We start from the raw sequence: 15,559 nt of genomic DNA on the forward strand, positions 1-15,559 counted from the left end.
GTGGCGCATGCGCGGTCGGCCCGAACGATCCCGGCCCGGTCCCGGCGAACCCGGCGCGGAGCGGAGGCGGCGGAGCGGCGGCCGGAGCGGCCGCGGCCCGAGCGCGGTGAGTGCGGGCGGGGAGGGACCGGGAGGGACCGGGAGGGACCAGGTAGCTCCTCGCCGGGGCGCCGTCATCGCCCGCATCCCGGCACCGGCTGGCGCCGCCCCCCGGGACCGGGCGGAGGGGCCGCTGAGGCCTCCATGGATGGAGCGATCGAGAGGGGGTGTCCGTCCGGTGCCTCTGGGGATGGAGCGGCCTTGACGGGGTGGGGTTAGCCGGGAATAGAGCGAATGGGGCAGGGGTCGGAGATGCGAGACCGCGGCTCGGGGCCCACCGTGCCGCTGGCGGCGGGGTCCGGCCTGACTCAGCGGCGGCCACAGGGACGTGGCCCCGGTAAGGTACTGCCCGGCACGGTACGGTATGGTATATGGCACGCCGGGAGCTGTAGTCCCGGCGCGGGCGCCACCACCCGTTACCGGGCATCACCTGGGAGAGCCCCGGTTCCCGCGGTGCTGCCGTTACGGGGTTTTGCCTGGTCAGGCAAGGCCGGTGCTGCCTGCCCTTTCCCATGGGCAGCAGGTGCCACTGCCGGTACCAGATGAGCAGGCAGAGCCAGAGCAGGACTGTCTTGGCCAGAGTGGTGCGGGATGACGGGTGGCTGTCACGGTGGCCTGCCAAAGCATGATGCGCTCTTGTCCCTTGTTCTTATGGCAGCACAGTGGTGGTGGCTTTGGCATAGATGCTGTAGCCTCAGAGCCTTTGGCGGCAGGACAGCATCGCAAGCTTCAAATGGTGCCTGCTCTGGCGCGTGTTGACTGGGGTGATGATGCCCTTCCCGGTGCTCCCTGCGCTGTCTCTTGCCAATGAGCTTCATGCCATACAGGGAAGAGCAGGTCCCTGAAGCCATGGTGCAGAGGCATGATCCCAACTCCCCAGTGCCTCCCCAAGACAGCCCAGTGTGACTGTCACTGGGCTGGGACATTGCGTGCCACTGTGGCACCTCCCCACCATCACCCAGGCATGAGGACATGGTGGGGGACAGTGCACCTGTGGCACACCAGTGTGTCTGGAGCATGTGGGGCATCTCAAGGGGCTGCCATGGCATAGGGCTGCTGGCACGGGTGTCCCTGTTGTGGGGGGCTGGCAAGTGGCTCTCCCTGCACCAGCTCCAGCAACTTGCCTGGTTTGAACCATCAGGAGGCACTCGGCATTAATATTTCAGGGATGCTGCGCAGGATAAGGATGCTGGCACAGGCGAGGGGGGAGCAGGCACGGTGGGAGGCGCTGCTGGCAGCTCCACGCTCTGCACATGCTCCTGCCACTGCTATTTTGAGTTATTTAGGTTAGCGAGAGAGGAGCAGGGGGGGACCAGCGAGGCCGGGCCACCTTGCCTGTGCCCACCATGCCCCCTCAGCTGGGCACCGTGGCTGTGCCAAGCACCACTGATGGGAGCCATGACCTCCCAGCATGAGAGCAGTTGCTTTCTCTCACTACAGGCTTCTATAGACTTATGGAACCGGGAAAGGCACTGGAGAATGGACTTGACAAGGAGCTGGGCACTGCCTGCACCCAGGCAAGCCCATCTGCCACACACGGGCTCCAGCATGGCACAGGGATGCTCTCCTCAGGGTAGGGGGAAGTGGCACTGAGGGGGAATGTCTGCCATGATCAGGGAGCCGGGGCAAATGGCCACCCCTGTCAGCACCCACAGAACCCTTCCCACTGCCTGCCAGCTGCCGGATCAGCTGGGCAGCCCCTCAGCGGCTCCGTATGGCGCACGGCCCCCGCTGCGTTGTCTGCCACCCCCCTCGCGTATTTGTCACTTGAGAAGCCACTGGGACAGCTCCCAAAATAGAAGCTGCGAGTCACAGCAGCCCAGCTTGCCCCGGTACGGCCATTGCTGCCGGACTGGCTCTCAGGCAGCCAGTGCTGGCACCAAACGCGTCCGGCACAGCCGCCGGCCTCATTCTCCTCCTGCTTTGTTTGGATAGAGCACGCCAGCCCCTGGCCCGGCAAGGGCTGTGGCGTGGGACGCCGGTGCCTGCCGCTGCCTCCCCGGCAGCATTGGCACGAGGAGCCGGGCTGAACGACCTCTCTACACCCTGGCTGCACCAGCAGGACGAGGCAGCGACACACGCCCAAGTGTTTTGTTCGCCGTTGGGCCTTGATTAGCAGCTCTGCGGCCGGACAATTAAAATGCAGCGGTAAGCGTCCCCCCGGCTCCGTCAGCGTGGCTGCAGGCAGCATGGGGCAGGGGGGGCTGCTGTGCACGATGACCTGAACCCTGCATCTCCCTGCACCGCTGCTGCCCGCAACCTGCCTTCACAGCAGCATCAAGGGCAGACGGCAGGAGCTGTGCTGTGAGACTAGCCACTCGCTGCTCCCTGGGGACCTGGTGCCAGAACAGCTTCTCTCCCAACAGCTTGCCAGGAATCGGGTCTGCATTATTATCTTAGTTATTTGTCCAAATGCTAGCAGTGGAGACAGGGCAAACCGGCCAGCCCGGAGGCTCCCTGCCTTAGGTGCATCCATCACCTGGCATCAGGGCTGGCTCCTGCTCCAGCTGCAGGGCTGAAGCAAGCTTTGGCTTCCCTGTCATTATGCCAGGGTGTGCTCAGCACTGTGGTTGGAGGGCTTTGAAGGCCAGTGTGGTGTTTCAGAGGGTGGAAATGAGCTGGGTGGCTCCACGTGCCTCAGCAAGCGTCACCACCAGCCGCGTGGGGATGGACAGGCAATGCTGTGTGCCGGAGCAGGATCAGGGTTCTCCCTGCTGGGCTCACACATGTGGCGGCGTGTGCAGGAGTCAGGGTGTGGCTGGAGGCGGCACTCTGGGGAGTGCCCAGCACTGCAATACCTGGATTCATCCCACTGTGAAACCCACCCCTGCGGCTGCCGGCACGGGCCTTGACTTGTGACAAAGGGAAAGCTGTGGGTTCTCTGAGGTGCCAGTGCTGGGAAGAGCGGTAGGAATACTGGGGGGAGAGGGGTGAACAACCCCTCAGCCCCTGGGTTCAGTACTGGGGCAAGGTCATGAAGAAGGTGCTGGGCTCAGCCCTCACTTGGGAAGTTTCTGATGAGGCTGGAGGATTGGTTTGGGGGGTTAACTCATCCCAGCACAGGCAGTGGGTGCTGGGTGAGGGATGCTGGTAGTGTGGTGGCTTCCTGTGCCAGGATGGCTCCTGCTGTGGGGCTGTTTGCCTGAGCCACAGTGAGCCCCAGTGTGTTTCCACATCCCCTCTGCTTCTCAAGGGTCTGCTTCTCAAGGTGCACCAGCTACCCCTGTGTCCCCATGCTGTCCCCAAACCAGGCTCTTCTGGAGGTGGCAGGCATGGAGCACGGCTGCACACCGGGGCTGGGTGCTCTGGGGCATGGCCACAGCACACACAACATGTGCCCCATCCATGTTGTATGTCTCACAGCCGAGTGCTGGGGGAGGCAGGAGTGTCGCAGGCTGCCGTGTGGTGTGTGGGCACTGTGAATCCCCCCAGGTCAAGCAGGCAAGACCTGGCCCTATGGCTCGTGGTGGTGGCCAGCTCCGGCACCAGCTCTGCTCTGTCTCTGCTGTGCGCGCAGGGCGCTGGCAGCTGCTCCCGGCTATTTCAGGAAAAGATGGTGGTGTGGGGGTGTCATCCAGCCACTGGCTCCTCCCCGGGGTGCCCACAGAGCCCCCCACCTGCCGGCCCCCTCCCCACGGCAGCAGTGGCAAGCGCTGCTGCTCTCCTGGCTGCACCGTGGCGGCCGCACCGCAGTGTGTGTGGCTCTGGCTCTGCGCTGCGCATGACTCAGCTCGGTGCTGCCAGAGGGAGGGGACCTCTGCCCGCACCCCTGCCTGCACCCAGCGGCATGAGGCTGTTTGGATGGGTGGCTTTGGTCTTCACTGGCTGCTTGAGAGGGGGCCAGCGCTCATCACACCATGCTGAGGGTTTGGTAGCTGGTGGCCACCGCAGGGGCCTCATTTCCAGCTGCTCCTGTGGCTAAAAATACCGACAGCCCAGCTGCATGCCGGTGGCCGGGCCCTGCAGAGGGCAGGATGGATGTGGGGTGCTGGAGGGTCGTGGACCCAGCGAGGGGATGAACCAGGTCAGCTGCCAGTGATGGTTCAATCAGCCACAGTCTGTGGCTGTGCTCAGGACAGCATCACCGGTGCTGAGTCATGGCAGTGCTGAGGCTGCGAATTTGGGGTGCTGCAGCCTCCTTCACAATGGGCACCCAGGGAGGTGGCAGCACCACACGGTCACTCCCCTACTGCACCCACTGCCCTTGTCTGCTGCGGGACAGGGGTCCTGCATCAGGGGATCCCCCACTTGCCAGCCCCACATGATCTCCTAGGCTGTGGGAGCAGGAGAGTAGGCCAGGGGGTGAGAGGGGTGAAATGGGGCTTGCTCCCCCTCCAGAGCCCCCATCTGGCAGCTGAGCCTGAGCCCCCCTGGCCAGGGCAAGGGGAAGCGGATTAATGCTGCTGCTGCTGCTGCTGCTGCACAGGGGCGGGGGCAGGGAGGAGGCACTGTGTCTGCAGCGGTGGGGACCCCACTCTCGGGGAGGGGGCAGTGGGGTGGCAGGAACAGTCCCCACACTAAAGCATTTGGCAGGAACCAGCAGGATGGTGTCTTGGCGTGTGTATGTCCCTCAGCTCTGCGGCATGGCTCCTCAGCACTCTGCCATGCTGGGGCTGTGGACATGGGGTCTGCACTCCCGTGGTGGCTGGGCAGAGCCCTCTGCCATCTGGGGGTGGGTTTGCCAGCAGATGTTGCTCCTCTAAGCCCAGCACTGGTGGACCCCAATCCCAGCCCCAGCAGATTAGGCAGCCACCGGGAGCTGGAGGGGGCAGAGAGGGTCTAAGCTGCTTATGGGCCAGCCCCCAGGAGCCCCATGGGCATGCACAGGGACAGAGCTGTGCCCCAGCACAGGGGCAGTGCCTTTGGCAGTGCCTGCATCCTCCTGAAACACCTTGCCCATCATGTCTTGCACCACATCCATGTCCTGTGGTGGGTTCTGCTGGGTGATCTAGCTCCCCTGGTGGAGGCAGGAGTGGGAGGTGTCCCATGGGTGGCACCATGGTGGCTTGATCCCATTGTCCACCAGTGCTGGAGCCTGGGTGAGATGGGTGCCCTGGATCCTAGCATGGAGGAAGGCTGGGCTGGTGGTGCACCAGGGTGCTGGCACTGGTCTGACACCTGTCCCTCTCCAGCTGGGGCATGGCCGTCAATGTGTACTCGACATCGGTGACCAGTGAGAACCTGAGCCGCCATGACATGCTCGCCTGGGTGAATGACTCCCTCCAGCTCAACTACACCAAGATCGAGCAGCTCTGCTCAGGTGGGATGTGGGTCCTGCCGGGGGGGGGACGGGGACAGACATGGAGTGGATGGTGGTGGGGTGCCACCAGCCAACACTGACATTGCAGTGTGGGCCTGGCACAGGGGCTGCATACTGCCAGTTCATGGACATGCTGTTCCCCGGCTGTGTCCACCTGCGGAAGGTGAAGTTCCAAGCCAAGCTGGAGCACGAGTACATTCACAACTTCAAAGTGCTGCAAGCCGCCTTCAAGAAGATGGGAGTGGACAAGGTATGGCCCTGGGGGCTGATGGAGGCCACGGTGGCTGTGCTGGAGGGCAGCCCCACCAGCCCCTCTGTGTCTGTCCCCCCAGATCATCGCTGTGGAGAGGCTGGTGAAGGGCAAGTTCCAGGACAACTTTGAGTTCATCCAGTGGTTTAAGAAGTTCTTTGACGCCAACTATGATGGGAAGGAGTACAACCCGCTGCTGGCACGGCAGGGCCAGGACGTCGCGCCCCCCCCAAACCCAGGTGATCACATCTTCAACAAACCCAAGAAACCCATTGGCACTGCAGGTAATGTCTGGGTCCCCCCGGCGAGCGCTGCCCCCTGCCCTCCCGCCCAGCCTCCTGCACCTCACATTGCTCTAGCCGTGGCTGGGTGTTCCCCTCTCTGTGCCCCCCAGCCCCTGCCTGTGTCCTGCTCTGCTGCCTGCCTGCCTGCGACCGGGGAGGGTGCAGCGGGTCTGCAGGGACACCTGGGGCAGAGGGGATGGCATGCCCTATGGCGTGCCTTATGGAGGGACCTGGGCAGGGGTCCACTGCGTCTGTTTTTCCACTCATCATGGGCGTGGGGTGGTTTATGTCCCCTGTGCTATGGTGCCCAAGTGCCACTGTGCACCGTGGGTCCCATGGGCTTCCTGTGCCAGCCCCACAGGAGCATCTCAAGGGTTGGATCTGCCGTCCATCCTATGGCAAACCCCAGCCAAGCCACAAGCACCCCAGGGGGGTGAGATCTGCCAGGGGAAACTGAGGCAGGAGGGAGGCTGAACACAGGACAGCCTGGAGTTGCAGCACAGCCCCAAGCACTCTGCCCGCCCTTGCTGCCTGCTGCTGCCTCCTGGCCCCCAGCAACCCCACTGGTAGCCCCCCCAGGCTGGCACTAACCTGTTGGTCCCTGTGTGCTGTCAAGTTCCCCAAAGGACCTCTCCCACCGGTCCCAAGAACTCCCCGAACCCAGCCCGCCTCAGCAACGTCCCCAGCAACATCCTCCGGAAAAACTCCCCTGCATCGCGCAATGGGGGAAGCGAAGCCGACGCGCAGATACTGGAGCTCAACCAGCAGGTAGGCAGGGTCCCTGCCTGCATCCTTGCCCCTGTGCATGGGGGCATCCCAGCGCGGGAGAGAGGGAATGGTGCTGAGCCCACCTATCAGGAGTGCTGAAGGTTCCATCTCTCTCTTCTGCCTCAGCTGATGGACCTGAAGCTAACAGTGGATGGGCTGGAGAAGGAGCGGGATTTCTACTTCAGCAAACTGCGGGACATTGAGCTAATTTGCCAGGAGCACGAGAACGAGAACAGCCCCATCATCACCGGCATTGTCAGTGTCCTCTACGCCACAGAGGTGAGGGCCAGGACCCCAGCCCCTCACCCTGCCCTCTGGGCTTCCCCAGGATGAGACCACCTTCCGTGTAGCGATCTCCGCCTCTCCCCTTGTTCACTCTCTGGGGTTCTAGGGGGGGTTGGGCTTTGCCAAAGTTATCCCCATGCTGATGGTCACCTGTGTCCCACCAGGAGGGCTTTGCCCCGCCAGAGGATGACGAGCTGGAGGAGCAGCAGCCAGAGGAGCAGGACGAGTACTAACCCCGGCACACTCCTGCGCTGCCCCGCGCCGTTCCCCCACCATAGACATTTGAGGTCTGAGCCTGTGCGCCTCACCCTGCACTGTCACATGCCACCATCACAGTCTCTGGCAGCCGAGTCCGTGGCCTCGGCATCCAGCAGCTCCGGTGGGAAGCCACTGTCTCCATAATAAATAGATGTCCACCCAGCACGGAGCGTGGCTGTACCTACGCCGGGGGCTGGGGTGGGGATGGGCTCTGGCTGACCCTTGCTACCCCCTGCCCCATATTTATTTCCATTGTCTCCTCCGGTGTGGGTGCTGCAGCCACTCCGTTGTCCCCACCTGCCCCCTGCGTGAAGCCAGAAGGAAGGAGCGAGTCCTCGGGGTGTTTTCTCCCCACAGAGGAGCGTGTGCTGCCTGTGGTCTGCTAGCGTGGGGATGATGGGGTCAGAGACAGCGCCCCTGAGATCACTACACGGGGTAGGGGTGATGCAGGGAGGACACAGTGCAGAGGAGAGAGGTGTTGCTTCAGGTTCCTGGCATGATGGAAAAGAAACCCCTGACATGGCCACCTGCCTGATGGGGCAGTGAGGGGGGGATCCTGGCCCCCATAATCAGGACAGGGGGTCATGAGTGGAAGCTGGTTTCCTCTGTGGCATGGGGGTCCCCTCACTCCCTGAGACCCCCCCCAGGTCAGGCTGAGAGTGGCAGCAGCGCCTGCCCCGGCCATCATCGTCTCCCCATTGCATCGCTTGCCTAGTCCATCATTCCGGTTGCAAAAGCCTGCATCTGTGTTAAGTTTTATTTAAAATAAAGTTGTGTGGTAAAACCTTTGTCCTGCCTGAACCGGGCACTGCGGGAAGGGTTGGGGCTGGGAGGAGCACGGCTGGCTCTAGCTCCGGGGAGAGGGAACCGGGGGGGTACCTCACCGCGGAGAACCGGGCTTGCATTTTATTCCCGCTGCCGAGACAGTAAAGGACAAAGACACCGCGGCTCCTGCAGGCATCTCTGCGGCACAACCTTGGCTACGCTGCATGTTCCGCCTCGGAGATCGGAGAGGGCGGTTGGGCCCCAACACCAGCTTAAACCACAACAACCATTAAGCGCCTGCACCTTTCTTTGAGAAACGCCGCGTCTATTTTTGAACAAATAAATCCAGGGGAGAGCGCGAACGCAGTCCCCCACTACCACAAATTATGCAGTCGAGTTTCCCGCATTTGGGGAAATCGCAGGGGTCAGCACACCCGGAGTGCAAGGGATGAGCCTCGCCCTGGGAAAACCACCTGCTTGATCATGGTGTCTCCCCTGCCAGGTAAGTATGACTGCACCTCGCGCACCCACCGCCACACGCCGCGGAACACACGCGCACCTCACGGACACCGCATGCGACACATCCGGCACGCGCCCCGCCCCGCCCCCCGCGTCCTGCCACCGCGCACGTGCCCAGAGCCCTCGTACGCCCGAGCCCACGGGGGCTGTTTTGTGTCGCGGGTGTCCCGCGATGCCTCGCGCTGCTCGTTTGCATGGACACGCCCCCTACCCGCAGGCCCCGCCCAGGACTTGTGTAGCGGCTCTGCCGCTGGCATGGCCCGGCTCCACGGCAGCGCCACCTAGCAGAGTTGCGGGGCTCAGCCGCGGCCGGCGGCGGAAGCACCGCCCACCCGCGCACGCTGCATTGGCGACTGTCGTGATAGGGCTGGGGAATCGCCAGCCCAGGCCACAGCGCCTAGAGTCCGGCGGGAACGGGCATGGCGGACCCGGCAAAGCTTGGGCACTGCAGAGGGCGCAGCCGGGCCGGTGACTGGGGGCCGTGCGCCTGTCCCGACCCCGGGTGGAAGCCAAGCTAGGAGAAGCCCCGCGGGAGGGTCGGCTCCCCGCTGTGTACACGGGGACAGACGGACGCCGGACGACCCACTGCCGGCGGTGGCGGGGTCGTGCACAGCCAGGAACGAAATGGCCGAAGCCGCAGTGGCAGCGCCCGGCGAGGAGCCAGGACGGCGGCGGAAACGGAGCTCGTCGCGGCGCTGACCAAACACTGAGGGACGGAACCCGCCAGCCCGAGGTTCCCGATGGGACAACGGCATCGTGGAGAGGCGGGAGGGGGCGGGTCCTCCTTGGCTTCCTCTTTTCCCCCCTTTCCGCCGAGCTGTGAATGGTTTGGGCCACGGAGGCGAGGCGGGGACTCTGCAGATCAGAGACTGAGCCGCTCTGGGCGGAGCCTGGCGCTGGGGGCCGTGTCCATGCACGCAACGCGAGGCATCACGGGACATCTGCGGCACACAAACACCTACGTGCGCTCGGACGCACGCGGGCGCGGGGCGGGGCGCGTGCCGCATGCGTCGCGTGCGGTGTGCGTGTGTTCCGCGGCGTGTGGCGGTGGGTGCGCGAGGTGCAGTCATACTTACCTGGCAGGGGAGACACCATGATCAAGCAGGTGGTTTTCCCAGGGCGAGGCTCATCCCTTGCACTCCGGGTGTGCTGACCCCTGCGATTTCCCCAAATGCGGGAAACTCGACTGCATAATTTGTGGTAGTGGGGGACTGCGTTCGCGCTCTCCTGTGACGTAACTGGGGTAAAGACAGGCCTGGGGGGGTGTACGTGTACTCAGGGATATGTATTCCCCCACATGACTTCTTTTTCTCTAACTTGGGTAGGTATCAATCTGGTTGGTGGACCACCCAGTGAATGCAGAGCTGCCTGAGTAGTCATTGTCAGAGTTGAGGTTGAAAGCTCACTGTCCAAATGGAGCCCAGTGACCAGTGGTGTCCTTAGGGGTTGAGGTGGGGACTGATTCCTGTTCAGTCTTTGTCAGTGACATGGACAGTGGGATTGAGTGCACTGTCACCAAGTTTGCCGATGACACCAAATTATGTGGTTTGGTTGATACGCTGGAGGGAAGGAATGCCATCCAGAGGGACCTTGACACGCTTGTGAGGTGGGCTGATGCCAACCTCATGACATTCAACCAACCCAAGTGCAAGTCCTACACCTGGGTCAGAGCAATCCCAGGCACAGCTACAGGCTGGGCAGAGAAGAGATTCAGAGCAGCCCTGCAGAGAAGGACTTGGGGGTGTTGGTCGATGAGAAACTGAACATGAGCCGGCTTGAGTGTGCGCTCGCAGCCCAGAAAGCCAACCGTATCCTGGGCTGCATCAAAAGGAGCATGACCAGCAGGTCAAAGGAAGTGATCCTGCCCCTGTACTCTGCTCTCATGAGACCTCACTTGGAGTATTGTGTGCAGTTCTGGTGTCCTCAACATAAAAGGGACATGGAACTGTTGGAACAAGTCCAGAGGAGGGCCACGAGGATGATCAGGGGACTGGAGCACCTCCTGTATGAAGATAGGCTGAGAAAGTTGGGGCTGTTCAGCCTGGAGAAGAGAAGGCTGCGTGGAGACCTCATAGCAGCCTTCCAGTATCTGAAGGGGGCCTACAAGTATACCAGGGTGTGGCAACTGAGGCATGGACTGCAGTTGTGGTGCAACTGAAATCATTTATTGGGCAAGCTTACAGGCTTTTTATAGACCGTTGCCTAGCGGTTAGTAATTGTTAGTATCTGTTAGTTTCTTTTTAGTACCTTTTGCAACATCATATGCTTTTCTCAACCAATCACATTATTGTTCACGTGCCTGTGCTTGAACAACTTATTTGTTCTCAGATGTATAAGCACATTTCTCCATTACCTCTTTTTCCTACATTATTACTTTCCATTTTCCCTTAAACACACATTCTTTTATCCCCTCAGTCCACATTGGAGACTTTCATTAGCTCCTGGGAAAGTCCCAGGTACAACGCTGATGGCTTGACTTCGCAAACGAAGATTTGGGAAGGGCTTTACCTACGCTTACTACAAGCACACTGATGACTAAAAAGGCCAATGTGGGATAGGCAAATCTGGTTGCAAAAAGCACAGTGAAAGGTCTCCTTGGGTGGTATAGGTGGGGTGTGATTCTTTCTATGATGTCTTTTCTCCTCAAGACTAATTCTGCATGTGCTCTCAAAGGAGACAACAGCGTTATGTACAGTGTGTCTCCAAGTCTCCTGATTGGAGGCCAAGGTGGACCACTGGTAGTAGTCAATATGGCCAAGGCTGAGGTATTGTTTCAGGGAGTCCTTACATCTCTTCTTTGGGGCACTTCTCTTGTGGCAGCCGGTGGCGAGTTCACTGTAAAACACAATCTTAGGGAGGCGGTGATCCTTCATCCTAGAGATGTGCCCTGCCCAGTGCAGCTGTGATTGCAGCAATAAGGCCTCAATACTGGTGAACCCTGCCTGTTCAAGGACAGCAACATTTGACACATAGTCAGTCCAATGGATGTTTAGAATTGTACGGAGGCAGCGCTGATGGAAGCGTTCGAGGAGTCGCAGGTGATGGCAGCAGATAACCCATGATTCAGACCCGTATAAAAGAGTAGACAGTACAATGGCTCTATAGACACTAATCATTGTACTTTTCTTCAGGTGTTTATTGCACCAGACTCTTTTATGGAGTTTTCCGAAGGCTCTATATGCCTTTGCTATTCTATCTCTTTGTCAGTCGTGGCATCCGAGGAAATAATGCTTCCCAGATAGCTGAAATGCTGAACTGACTTAAGCTCTGACTCACCAATGGTAATGTGGGGATGATGATAATCTTCTTGTGGTGCAGGTTGGTAGAGAACTTCTGTCTTCTTCAAGCTGACCTCCAGCCCAAAAAGCTCATCCACCTCCGCAAAGCAAGATGTTAAGCGCTGCAAAGCTGCTTCTGTGTGGGCAACAAGGGCGGCATCATCAGCAAAAAGCAGTTCACGAACAAGGTGATTCAGGGTCTTAGTGTGGGCCTTCAGTCACCTTAGATTGAATAGGCTCCCATCGGTACGATATTGAATATAAATGCCGCTTTGTTCATTGAGCTCTAGCGTAGCCCTTTGGAGCATCATGCTGAAGAAGATTGTGAATAAAGTTGGTGCGAGAACGCAACCTTGTTTCACACCATTGGTTATTGGGAAGGGTTCAGAGAGTGCATCGCCATATCTGACTTGGCCTTGCTGATCCTCATGTAACAGAATAATCATTTTGAGGAACTTGGGGGGACAACCTAATCATTCCAAGATCATCCATAGGCCTTTTCTGCTCACAGTGTCAAAGGCTTTGGTGAGGTCAACGAAAGTTACATAGAGCCCCTTATTCTGTTCTGTACACTTCTCTTGCAGTTGTCTGAGAACAAATACCATGTCTGTGGTACTTCTATTAGCTCTAAAACCACACTGACTTTCAGGTAGAAATTCTTCTGCGATAGCGGTTACTAGTCTGTTCAATAGTATTCTTGCAAGGATTTTTCCAGCAATGGAGAGCAGAGTTATACCTCAGTAGCTTGAGCAGTCTGACTTTACACCTTATTTCTTATACAGAGTGATGAAGATTGCATCACGAAAATCTGATGGTAGATTACCTTGTTCCCAACAGCGCACAACTAGCTTGTGAAATTTAGCATGAAGTGCTTGGCCTCCATGCTTCCAGATTTTGGGTGGGATTCCATCAACCCCAGCTGCCTTGCCAGTTTTCACCTGCTGTATAGCCTTAAGAGTCTCTCCCATGATAGGGGCTATATCCAATTTGTTTTTCACCAGATGTTGTAAAACGTGCTGGATTCCTGCGCCTTGGACTACACAGTTAGCACTAAAGAGTGTTTGAAAATGTTCAGACCAATGATTCAGGATGGACATTTTATCTGTAAGAAGCTTTTGGCCATCTGCACTAAGTAAGGGGCTTTGAACCTGAAATGTGGCTCCATACACTGCTTTGAGGGCCTCATAGAATCCTTTGTGGTCACCCAAATCTGCGCATAGTTGAGTCTTTTCTGCTAGGTTGAGCCACCACTTGTTCTGGATGTCTCAAAGTTTCTGTTGGAGTTTACTGCATGCAAGACAAAAGGCTGCTTTTCTTACATGGCAAAATGGCTGAGCGAGGTGTGCTTGATGGGCAGATCTCTTCTTTGTCAGCAATTCCTGGACCTCCTGATTGTTATCATCAAACCAGTCTTTGTTTTTCTTTAAGGAAAACCCAAAGGATTCTACAGAGGACTGCAGGATGCTATTTTTAATATGTTGCCAAAGCACTTCAGGAGAAGAATCTATAAGCTGGTCTTCAAGCCTAGTTTGAAGGTTAGCCTGAAAGCTGTCCCTCACTGCAGCTATTTGAAGACTATTAACATTGAGCCTCCTCCTCGGAATGCCGCCCCTCTTAGGTTTGGGCTTAAAGTGGAGGTTAAGTTTGCAACGCACAAGGCGGTGGTCTGTTTGACATTTTGCACTAGGCATCACTTGGCTGTGACAGACATCACGAGCATTTCTCTGGCTCACTAAGACATAGTCAATAAGGTGCCAATGTTTAGATCGAGGATGCATCCAGGTTGTCTTCAGGCTGTCTTTCTGCTGGAAAATAGTGTTGGTGATGGTAAGCTGCTGCTCTCCACAAAACTCTAGCAAGAGGCGACCATTATCATTGCAGCTACCAACACTGTGCTTGCCCAGTACTCCTTTCCAGGCTTCAAAGTTCTTACCTACTCAGGTGCTGAAGTCACCAAGGATTATGATCTTATAGGAAACTTTTGAGTGAGGCAACGCAGGTCGGTGTAGAATTTATCTTTTTCTGCAGGGTCACCTTGCAGAGTTGGAGCATATATGCTGAAAAGAACAGCATGTTGCTTATTGTGTAGTGGAAGGCGTAAGGAGATGATCGGATCGGGTACAACATTACATCTTTGTTTTCAGTAACTTCTTTGTTTCAATGTCTACAGTTCTCTGAGATTATCTCAGTGTTCTACCTTTGACTCCTCTTGACTCCCATGGTTTGCAGCTGATGAGGGTCAGGATGTTCGTGCTCTCATTCAGGTCTGTTGGTGCAGCTTCTTGTGCAGCATTCCCCACATCTGGGAGGGACTCTTCATCAGGGACTGTAGAGATAGTACAAAGGGTAATGGGTTAGGTGTAATGAAGAAGTTCTTTACTGTGCAGGTGGTGAGGCACTGGCACAGGTTGCTCAAAGTGGTGGTGAATGCTCCATCCCTGGCACTATTTTAAGGCCATGTTGGACAGAGCTTTGGGCAACATGGTGTATGTGTGAGATGTCCCTACTCATCCATGGCAGGAAGGTTGGAACTAAATGATCCTAAGGTCCTTTCCAACCCAAACCTACAATTCTGTGATTCTATATTCACAGCCATGTTTGCTGCAATGCTTCATGGGCTGAAACTGGCCCAAGTCTTGAGTTGCATCTCTGCCCGAGGGGGGATTGGGTATGGGACGCTTCCACAGACCCCTGGACACACCACATGAGAAACCAGACAGGCTGTTCCCTGTGGGTGGTTCCTACCTTTGTTTCATACTGCTCTGTTCCCACCCAGCCCCCTGTGGTCCTGCATCCTCCCAGGCCCAGCAGGATTTCCGTGCTTCAAGGCACTTTGAGCAAAGCCCTTCTGTGTGAGCAGTTTGACCCCTCCAGAACCAGGCTGGGTTCAGTGCCAAATTGCAGGGGAGGTGGGAGTTGATGGGCTGGGCACTGCATAAGTTCCTTTCTGAAGGGGACAGTTCCCCCTGCCATGAGACAGGGACAAGGGCAGCAGGATCCTCCCTGGCTCATGTGGCCTCAATGGGACAATGGCCCCCCGGGTGGTGGTGCCGCAAGGTCTGCATCAAAGGCACTGGCCAAGCTTGGCCCCAGCCAGATGGGCCGGGAGCAGCTGGCAGAGCTTCAGTCACCTTGTGTGTCCCCTATGCCAACATAAGGACATGCGCCTGTTGGAGCAAGTCCAGAGGAGACCACAAGATGCTCTGAGGGTTGGAGTACTTCTGCTATGGAGACTGAGAGAACAATCTCTATAGCCGGGCTTGCTCAGCCTGGAGAAGAGAAGGCTCCTTAAGGGGAGACCTTAGAGCAGCTTCCAGTGCCTAAAGGGGCTACAAGAAACCTGGAGGGGAGCTTTGGACAAGGGCCTGTGGAGAGAGGACAAGGGGGAATGGCTTTAAATTGACTGAGGAGAGATTTTTGTGAGATTTTAGGCAGAAGTTCTTCCCTGTTGAGGGAGGTAGCTGGCACAGGCTGCCCAGAGAAGCTGTGGCTGCCCTGTCCCTGGCAGTGTTCAAGGCCAGGTTGGACAAAGCCCCATCCTGGAGCAACCTGGTCTAGTGGAAGGTGTCCCTGCCCGTGGCAGGGGAGTTGGAACTGGATGAGCTTTAGGGTCCCTTCCACCTCAAACCATTCTGTGATTCTGTGACGCCCAGAATGTTTCATCTGGACTCCCCACTGGAATTGGCCACCATATCCCCCAAGGGAGGAACTTGGGACGTCATTAGCTGCTTTCAGAAGCTTTTCCATTGTTTCCTCTCCATTTGCTGGGTCTGTACACACCGCTCCACATCCA

The 15,559-nt window shown here is 57.9% G+C and overlaps 1 protein-coding gene across 2 annotated transcripts; it reads left to right on the forward strand.

Annotated features, from left to right (window-relative positions):
- On the forward strand, positions 1-7,992 carry MAPRE3 (microtubule associated protein RP/EB family member 3). Of its 2 annotated transcripts, none has more exons than XM_080616277.1 (7): positions 1-106; positions 5,232-5,359; positions 5,448-5,609; positions 5,692-5,893; positions 6,510-6,661; positions 6,788-6,940; positions 7,111-7,992. In XM_080616277.1, the coding sequence occupies exons 2-7, from the start codon at positions 5,312-5,314 to the stop codon at positions 7,177-7,179; spliced, it is 786 nt and encodes a 261-aa protein (XP_080472403.1). In that variant the 5' UTR covers positions 1-106; positions 5,232-5,311; the 3' UTR covers positions 7,180-7,992. The 2 variants fall into 2 exon arrangements, with proteins under 2 accessions (XP_080472403.1, XP_080472402.1); XM_080616276.1 differs by having other exon boundaries at positions 7-106; positions 5,464-5,609.
- Positions 7,993-15,559: the final 7,567 nt, after the last annotated feature.

Source organism: Psittacula echo (genome assembly GCF_963264785.1).
Source record: "Psittacula echo genome assembly, chromosome: 4".
NCBI classification, from domain to species: Eukaryota; Metazoa; Chordata; class Aves; order Psittaciformes; family Psittacidae; genus Psittacula; species Psittacula echo.